Source organism: Carcharodon carcharias, chromosome 5 (assembly GCF_017639515.1).
Source record: "Carcharodon carcharias isolate sCarCar2 chromosome 5, sCarCar2.pri, whole genome shotgun sequence".
Taxonomy (NCBI): Eukaryota; Metazoa; Chordata; class Chondrichthyes; order Lamniformes; family Lamnidae; genus Carcharodon; species Carcharodon carcharias.
The window spans coordinates 150,880,422-150,890,909 of NC_054471.1; the positions used below are offsets into that span (position 1 = coordinate 150,880,422).

The window sequence follows — 10,488 nt, forward strand, 5'->3', positions numbered from 1 at the left end:
TGGCCCCTTTAGGAGAAAAACTGGTCCCACGCTGTTTGTTTTAAGGAAGTAGGTCAGTCTGAACTTCCCAATCGCAGTCCCAAATAGGCTTTAGAATAGCTCAACATTGTCAAAGGTTACCTGGAATCACTGGCTTAAAATGATTTTCTCAATTGGATGGACCAAGGGTTTAACGGAAGAGCTGGTCAAATGTTGATGCTGGTTATCTTGAGACAGTAGCGACTTTTCTTCTGGTGTTTTAGCATCAAGTACCTGCCCTGTTTCTATGCGGCACACGCCGAATCAATAGAAGTTAACAAGTCCTCCAAACATTCCTGCTCTCTTTGTTTAACCGAGATCCACTCCTCTGAGAAAATAAAAAAAAACCGAGGGGGAGAGAAAAATCTTTGAAGTATATTTAACCTGAAAAGAATCAGCCAAGTAGACTTAACTTTAGTCACTTATTTTCCCAAAGTTTTGTTGGTCGCAATAAAAGAAGGCAAAATTTATGGAGAAATTATACAGTGAATTTGTCACTTAAAATATCGTAACTGTCTGCTGGACAATAACACAAGCTGACGATTAATGGTCCCGCCAGACCTTTGATTCACAATCGCCTTTTTTGCGCCCTTGACAAATTGGATTTTGGGAATGGGAAGGTCGCCTGGGCCATTGTTCCTGGCCAGTTCGAGCACTTTATTATTCAGCAGGGTAGGGAAAGTCTCCATGTGTGTCTCTCTGACCCTCTTGGCTGTGGCTCGCAGCTGTGATCGCACCAAAACTCTCTCACCAAACTGAGGCACTCTGTGCACTCTGCTCAAACGCAACCTTCCCCCCTTTGGATAGAAAAAGCGCAGCGCACGGACTCCATCGCGTCATTTTGCAGGCGGAGACCAGTCTGTGCCCATCTCTCTCTCTCTCTCTCTCTCATCTGTCTCATCTCGCTGTCAATCCATCCCTCTTCCTCCGCTCCTTCTTTCCCCCCACCCCACCCCCACCCCTGCATCCCCGGAGCCATGCAAACCCCCCGGAGCTCGGCGATCACCGTGACCGCGGAAAGCATCATCCCAGCCGGTCTGCGCCTGGGTCCCTTGCAGGGCATTTTTAGGCTGGGAAAATACATGTCTGATCGCAAGGAGCAGTGCAACAAGAAAAAGGTAACAGTTTTCGTTGCATTGATATAAATTTCTAAATTGCAAATTTCCCTTTGCTTTATATTTTTTTCCGGGATTTGAGGGAGATAACTCTAACTCCTAACCAGTTAGGAGCCTCGCAGCTGCTCCGAAAAAAATCACCGGAGTTTAATTTTCTCTCTCAAAACCAAGCAAAACACTATTACAAGTCAATTCTTTACGAGAGTAAGTTACTGGGCAGATGCAAATGTCTGGTCTTTGAGTTCTGCGGGTTCTGCTTTAGGTTGTTTGATGCCATGGGTCCGAATTCATCGTTTGCTCGCTAATTGTTAGTTAATTGTATTTTTCTGCAAATTACCATAGTGTGTTAACTTGTGGTAAAGTTATTGACAGGCCGCTTTAATTGGATCTAATTTTTGCTCTCGTGTGCGGATAAAGGGTTCAATTATATGGTCAGTAATTAACCGTGCGGTTAGACTTCAATTAATTTATTTTACTCTTGTCGAGATCCATAACCGAGATCGAAAATGTTTATTGTGAGTGATTCATTATTCAGCTGGGATGGCTGGAATTTTAGCAGCTACTTCGCTATCTCCTCGAATATTCAGGTATCATTAATTTAATTAAAATAATCGAATGATAAGTAATCGGATCATTTTCAGTTTACACACTTGGCAATTACAGTTAGATGAACAATTGTTATTAACCAAACACTGCTTGCTCCATGAAGCCGTAGTTAAGTTATCAATAGCTGAACTACATTGCACAGCACAATCAATTACAATTCATGCAGTTTGGCTACTAATATTACTGTATGTGTGTGCGTATGTATGTGTATAATAAAAACAGAGTCATGCATACAGAGGAAGTCTTATTCAAGTTTAATTGTTTCCAGTTGTCCAATTCCACGTATTGTCATGGGCTTCCTTAAACAGGTGCAGATACCGTGTCGTATGTCATGGTCAGATTTTTAATTTGTTAACCCTCCATTAAACGCTCTGACAAACTAAGTTATTTATTTCTCGTCTGTTTCGATTTTGTTTCTTGCCGAAGCAACGTTCTGTCTAATTATAGCTAACTTTTCCCAAGCGACTCTAAATGGCCGCGCCTGCTCCACCCTAGCCCAATATTTTGTTGGCAACTTCGTTTTATAGCGAATACTGAAACGTCTATTGGTTGGGTTTCTCCAATCGTACGCTAGCATATTTATTAGCGAACTTAATTTCAATGCATGAAAGGTGTAATACAAGTCGAAAGATAAGCCCAGGTGCACTTCGAAATTCAATGATACCATCGGCCAATTGCTAAAAGTGAACAGGTGTCACTAAAACACGCGGCGATGGAAGTTCTTTGTGCACTGCGGTATTACCTAAATATATTTAAAGTATCTGAAAGTTGCAATTAAGTTAACATGAATTTGTGTTTGTAAAGGCGCAACTATGGAAGCTCGGATTTGTAACTGATAAACAAAGCGGCTTTTTTTCATTTTCATTCTTCCGTGGATAATTCTAATCCTTGATCACTCATTCTGAATTCTAAATACCAACATATGTGGAATTTTAATTGAGCCGAAGAAACTTGAGACGTAACAGAAGATAAAAATAACTGCGAATCTTTCTTATTTACAGCGATGTGAAACAAATTGCGACAGTTTGTGTCTTACATGCAACTTCTCTATTTTTTGTTCTAGTTTAAGCGAGGCCGTGTAACCCCAGCTCCTCCGAGTCATTGTAATTCTTAACTGGTTTAGAAGCAGGTCGCCGTCAGGTGTCTTCTGAACACATTCCCTTTAACATTACCATTCCTGTCTGCAGTCTTCACTCGATGGTTTTAAATGCAATTTTCGGTAACCTAAAGTGCCTAGCTCAAACGTTTGGGTGAAAGATGCTTATCAATAAACCTAGTTTTAATCGTGTTTTTATACGGAGCCTTTCGAATATGATTTTAAATGACATAATGGGGTATGTATATGTTGCAAATAGACTAACGAGGTGAATCTAGTGTATGTGAATCAAAAGATTATCGTAGGGATAATGCAGGAATCTTCCATTTGCCTTTCCTAAACTGTGGTGCTGGGGATGTATTTCAGGTACGCTTTGTCAGAGGGGATTTGATTGATGAAGCTGGCGACTCTGTCCCGGAGTGGATAGAGTTAATCCGAGCTGCCAGACACGTCCAAGAGCAGAATCTGGAAGCGATCACTGACCTTCCAGGGGGACAGGTACATCACATTACAATTCTGGCACAATTGTGGCTTTTTATCATGCTAACAAAAAAAAGCCCCCAAAAAACAAAATCGCACACAACCCTTAGACTTCTGCATCTGTTCTCTTCCGCAGATCTTTTACAGAACACTGAGGGATATCCAGCCCGGGGAAGAGTTAGCAGCATGGTACTCCAGAGCTCTGGCTCAGTGGTTCGATATACCAACCACAGCCACACCGACACATGATGAGAAAGGTAGGGGGTATCAACTCAGTCTCACTGGATAAGAGAAGTGGTGGACGCTGAAAAGTATCTTTAGATTGAAAAGTATGCATTACATTAAACAGCATTTTTAGGCAGCTCAGTATGAAAGGGTTTTCTTTCCCGCAGAGATGTTTATGGACATATAAGATTAAGTGAGGCTATATATATCTATTGCGTGCTTTGAAAGCATAAACACAGATTGCTTGTAATCACAAAGTACCTGTGAACATGGATATCATTTACGTATGAATGTATATGGGCATCCATCAGGGTCGATTTACACGCAGGTTTATTGCAGCAATTCAGTGGTTTACCGTGATGTAACGAAAAGCACCAAAATATGATTAAGGACCATTAAATTCTACCTTAATCGATAACGAAATATATTGTCTGAGTGAAATTACGGCAGATGGACGATTTTTTTTATTCCTCAAATGCTAAAGTTATTGGAATAACTGTAATCAACCGGGGACTAATGCAAATTTGCTGTGAGCCTTAATGTTTCCAATGGGCACCCAAGATATGCTTCAATGGACCGTATTACCTAAAGGGGACACATCTTTTTCAAATGTTGAAAACGCGTCATCCATTTTCAGTTTACAGTCAATCATTGCAAGCATTGTTTTGCCTGTATGGAGTGAACGTTCCCCCAGTATCATGTACCATGTGCGCATAACAAGACACGGTCTGGTAAAATGACTCGCACTTTCTGCCCGGCCCAACGTAATTTTGAAAGGCGATGAAATGGGCCACTTTATCTGGAACTTTTAGGTTGTCAACAAAATAGGGAGGTGAATGCATTTCATTGCTGGCCTGCAAGAAACAGTAAATTACAGATATTGACTTATTTGATATTTCTGTTGTTGTACAAGAGTCAATGTGGTGGCACAATGTGTTCAAGGAATAAACTTGAATCCGATAAATGCGTGGGACAATGATGCCTTCTTGGCTTGCATTTGCGAGAATTGGATTTTCGATGGTTCTTTCCTTCTTTGCAAGTGACGTTTTTCTCAGCATCACCCGTTAGAGTTGAGATTGTAACCAGCATCGCTGGGTAGTTGGGGTTGTTGAGAATCGGAAAGTTTCTACCCCATCTTTTTCACAGGCAATTCGTAGGCGTGCGAACATACTCTTAACATCAGTCAACCGAGGATCTACGCTGAGTAGATAGTCCTTGGTTCTATTGCCCTTAAAGTAGAAGAGGAAATGCATCGGAAAGATACAGTTTGTTGCTCAGGACCAAATTTAAGGATACGATTGAAAATTGTAGACATTACAAAAAAAAAACAGACGAATGTATTTTTTAATATCATGTTTTATATCAATCGGAAGAAATTCTAATAAGCTGTCGAGGTCCACCGGGAAAAGGGGTGCTTGAGAGCTCAATGTTTGATTGACTTAGCAAAACTTAACAAAGGCTCACTGGGGCAAATCATCACTAGGATTCGAATTGCAAAATAAGCTGCAATTGTTACCAGGTCACCATTTTACCGTGAAAATATCTTTGAAGATAGATGTGTTTGTGTTTACAGATCGCGTGCACAAATCTCTCTTGTATGGAAAAAAAACTTCAAATGCATGCATCCACATGATTAAATATACATACGTTTTCATACACATGAAACCATATAGGTTTGCATGATTGCAGTTTACTTACGCACATATATGTAAACTATATTTAGTAATAAGGTAGGATTAAAGAGACAGCAAATGGAATATGCAGTATACTTGTTTTGAAAACTTTGGACTTTTTGTTTCATCGTTGCCTGTTTTGATTGATGATTATTAAACTGTTTAAATTCTAGCCAGGTTTGGCAGAAGAATACTTGTTCAAACAAATAGTGTTTTGTGACTGAACAGTTCAAAAGTGGATTTCATGGATATTATTGTTTTGCGTTTAAGGTAGAGAATTAGGCAACAACTATTTATACCAGATTCCAGAGGGGAAAACGGAGAGGAATCCTGGCTCCAAACTGTGTACGGATAACAATATTGCATTCCTCAAAGGATTAACAACGAGAGATCCAGTAGCGAACCCAGCTATTAAATCTCATTTTTCAAACGAGTAGGGAACTGGTGGTCTCTGATGGGGGAGGGGAGGATTGAGGCGCTTCTGTAGTCTCTAAACCAAGCTGTAGAGAAAGTGCAAGGTGATGGGATTACTGAAGTCGTTGTTTCTGTCACGGTAGCTCACGACGCCTTAGCAATTAAAAGTAAGTTTGGCAGGCGCTCCCAAAAATCAACAGGCGGTGTGCAAACCCCTTGCTTCAGGCTTCCAGTTGTGTCCCTACCAAGGCCACCTACTATAATTCACCCTGGATCGATCGTGCAAGAAGAACCATGAATAATCGCAAAACGACTGTTATTTTCCCTTTTTGTGCTATAATGTAAATTTGAAAACAAATAGCTCAACTTGTTGCAAAGGGAATAAGTGTTCAGTCCTTAAGTGTATGTATACGTGTCAGTAGCGTTGACCGAGCAGGTATACTTCAAACAATTCGGCAGTACCTATGACAGTGAAATGCTTCACAGGTATTGTCGATACTATTTTATAGGCCTCTGGTGATATTGAAATCGTGTGTATCGCCTGCTTCCTTTAGTGGCTGGTTCTGATCACTTTCTCTTAAAATCATTTCACTTTCAGCGCGAAGTTATAACACTCCGGCTCTTGCTGATTTTGAATTCAAGCGGTTGAATTGGAATGTCAATGAATTACTGGATCAAACACTGTTCATCTTGAATCATATGCCTGAACCTGGAATTTATGTTCCTGAACACTAGCCTGCTTTGCAGTGCAAACTGAGAGAATAGACAATACAGTGAATCTTTCTGAAGTTAAAGTTTAAAATGCGATTGCAACACCTTAGCTGACTAGTTTGCCTTCCTGCATAATAGTCAACGTATGAAAAGATACTTTTGAACAATAGAATCATTGTTAATTTTTTACTTATAACACAATCACAGTATTTTGGCGCCTGATCTCACGGATTCTTCGCATTACATAATTGTTTTAACATGTAAAACATTTTACACGACGGCCAGATTATCAGCAGGTCATGTTCGGTAAAACTGCATTAGTTTCACAAGTATTGGACATGAACATAGGTTTAATGAATGCATCATCTGTGTAAACCTAACTGTAATTGTTTTTAAAAAATGTAGTTTACTTGAAGATTATAAGTTCAGAACTTACTAAAGTTTTGTTTTTTGAATAGATTTTAACAGCCTGACTGAACATTTTAGGGAAATATACCCCTATATTTCGATTTTACAGATTTTTTTTGGTTTTACCTGTAGGAGTTTGAACGTAGGTATCTGAAATGTAAACAACCTTAAGTTCCCATTCTACTTTCATTGATAAAGGTGTTGATACTTGTGAATACTTTTAGTGTGATTTCGAAATAACAAGTAATAGAACCAATTTCAAGAAACTCAATGAAATATCAGATATCTTAACTAGAAATATGAGAACCATTTATCCAGGAGAATCAAAAGTATCTGATGCACACTTTTGCTAATTGTGCTCCATGGGTAGAATCAGAGCATAATTATCAGTAAAATAAGCGGACTAAATGCTATTACCCGCATTGATTTTCAGCACATGACAGAAGGACTAATTATTATTTGATCCTTTAGAGATTTTTGCAATTGAAATGGCCGGAACAAAGTTGTATTTAATTATTTCAACTGTTCACAAATAATCTACATTGTTGAGGTCAATGCTGGGAAACAGTCGATTTAATTTTAATTATACACGCAATATTAGTTTGAGAGCCATAAAATAAAATTGACATTAGCGCGAATGTAGCAATGGACGAGGAGCAGGATGTTAATTACACGAAGCAACATGAATCGGGGAAATCGGTTTCAGGAATAGAATCGAATAGAAAGCAAAGGAAAAGAAGTGGAAAATAAACGAAGAGACCAGGCAAAACAAAATTAAAAGACAGAAAGAAAGGAAGGGAAAAAAAAGTAAATGCATTGAAGCACTGGGGAAAGAGACCCGTTTATAAAAGGAAACACCAAAAAAATCAGCTATAAAGGAAAGAAAAAGGTTATAAAATGACTGTGGAATATACAGAACCATGCTTTAAATTGTGAAATGACTAGTATGACGCCATCCTTTCGTTCGAACATCTACAAATGAGAGCACCTCAAGGAACTGTAACTCTTTGAATAGCAACGTTTATATCCTAGGCATTGTTCCGATTTTAATGCAAAGCTCATGATATATAGATTGTTCTTTCACCAGTTTGTCCAACTCCTTGCCATACGCCTCCTTTCTTCAACATCAACAGATGGGCCAAGTGCATTGTTTCAAGCGCCCCATGATTTCAAGGAACAGCTGTTATCACCTCCAAGGCCTGCAAAGGCCAAAGCATTAACTGTCTAGATTGTATATGTCTGATCAGGCTTGTGTTTCCTCCTTGGAGAACAGAATCATTAAATAACAGAACTAAGAATTACATATAAATTATCTTACCAAATGATTTGCCTCATTGACTTCCGTCTACATTTATTGCCATTTAATTTGTGAAGTTATCTGTTTGGGTCGCAGAATCTGGGCTGCTGTAGTGGGAGGGAAATAGAAACAGTGACAGTAAGCATTGTAGCATCATATAAGGATCGTGTTAATAACTACACGCTTGTTTACAATCTATATCTGTATTTTTAAATTCGTTCGTGGGATGTGGGAGTGGCTGCATCGGTTACTGCTGAAATGTAGATAATAATTTGAAACGCTGTCACCTATTTACCTTATCCTGCACCTTTTGGGCAGAATTCTTGTTCATATTAATTGTAGTTTATGTGGGAATATGTATAACCTTATCCTAAAACTTAGTCTTCTTCTCATTCATTTCTTTAGGGGAGGAGCGTTATATTTGTTGGTACTGTTGGAGAACATTCAAATATCCGAACACTTTAATAGCTCATATCCACTTCCACTGCTCTCTGAGTAATGGCAGGGGCTTCATCAACAGCGACCAGTGCAGAATTTCGGAGACTTTCACCAAATCTCCGAAGGCAGCCGACATATCCAGTTCATCAACATCCCTGAGAAATAGCCATCAAATCTCCTCTGGCTCCACAGAGGGGCTTAAACGATCGTCGTCGCCGATTTTGGCTAAAATGGTTATGAGCAAGAAAACCGTGGGACACGAGGATGAGCAGGACAGGGCCCTGGACATGAGTGTCAATTCAGCCAGAAGTCATGGAGCCCTGACGGCTATAGGCGGCACTTCAATAGTCAGCGCGATGGGCTTTCATCCTGGGATTCGATCCGCTTTTAAACCCACTGGATTATCAAAATTAATATCGTCTGATCCAAGCGGAGACAGCAACACTAAAACAAATGGATTAGGCTTCAATAAACTCCTGAGCAGTGTGAAATCACCACGTTCCACCAGCGAGAGCATGGGGGGGAGTCACCCAGCCAAATGTATTCATTCCATCGAGCCGCCACTCCCTGCACTGCCATGCAGCAACACAACCAGGGGCTTCCCCTCGTTTCCCAATTTTGAAGAGGCGTCTGCATTCAAACACGTGGAAAGGGGGCTTCACCCCAATTTGTCCCCTAACCGTTACACCCCGATCCCAACGAGCGTTCATTTTGAGAGGTTCTCCATCCCGCCATTTGAAGGAGTTAAACCTTTCTCCGGGGAATGCAACATCCCCATAATGCCCTTAACCGTTTATAATGGTGAACTTCTCTACAGTCCCCCCTATTACCCCTTAAAATTCCACTTCAGCAACTTAATTAAATACCCAGAATCTGTCACCTACTTTGGAGCTCCATCTCTCAACCCCGAACTTGGTTCCATAGCCAATATTGACAGAGAGATTGCCATGCACACCCAACAACTATCGAGTATTGCTGCAGAAAAGAGCAGATCTCGGCTGGAGTCCATGTCCACCACCAGCACATCCAGTGGCAAGCCCAAAAAAGGTCACCTCTGCTTATATTGTGGGAAACTCTACTCGCGTAAATACGGTCTGAAAATTCACATGCGGACACATACAGGGTACAAACCTTTAAAATGCAAAGTCTGCCTTCGACCCTTTGGAGATCCCAGCAACCTAAACAAACATATCCGCTTGCACGCCGAGGGTAACACGCCATACAGGTGTGAATTCTGTGGCAAGGTGCTTGTGCGTCGCAGGGACCTGGAGAGGCACGTCAAATCGAGACACCCAGGACAAAGCGTGCACAAGACTGAGAGCAAAACGGAAACTTCCTTTGACGACGCCGAGCAGAAAAGTGATCATAGTAACGAGAGCGACGTGGACGTATGTTTCACTGATGATCAGAGCGATCAAGATTCAGGAAAGAACAACGATCAATGAATAGCTTGAAGGACTGACGCGAGTAAACACCGAATTGCCAAAAACGAAAATGCTTGAAGCATCTGAAAATGCCTGTTTATTTTGTACATAAGATGATAGGAATTGTGCCTTTCGGTGACTATTATGGTAAACGGTATTTATTAGGGCTGAGCAATATTCATAGTTCCGGCTAATGCAATTTAAGAATGCCAAGTGATGGTCGTTTAATAATTTACTATGAAATTACAAATAAGCTCAAAGCGTCTGTAAAAAAACAAACTCAGCAAATTGAATAACACGAACGTGATTAAATCAAATCCTCAATGCACTTCCTTTCAGATTTTACCCGTCGATGCAATATTATCATAAAGTAAACGCTAATATCACCGACACATTTCCATAAATGGAATGATCCTCATCTAGAAATCATGATGATTAATAAGTCGACAGGTCCAGAGTGAATATCAATCATTTAAGCAAATGTGTGAGGGTCAACATACTTTATTAGCAGACAAAGCTAAAAGTGACCTATGATGTAGAGCTGGGAGCAATTATTCTATTTTGTTTGAACTCACGTCTTTAA

General features: G+C 40.2%; 1 protein-coding gene across 1 annotated transcript; it reads left to right on the forward strand.

The window, feature by feature from the left end:
- Positions 1-995: 995 nt before the first annotated feature.
- On the forward strand, positions 996-9,926 carry prdm13 (PR domain containing 13). Its single transcript, XM_041188869.1, has 4 exons — positions 996-1,136; positions 3,202-3,333; positions 3,452-3,572; positions 8,449-9,926. The coding sequence occupies exons 1-4, from the start codon at positions 996-998 to the stop codon at positions 9,924-9,926; spliced, it is 1,872 nt and encodes a 623-aa protein (XP_041044803.1).
- The last annotated feature ends 562 nt before the right edge of the window (positions 9,927-10,488 follow it).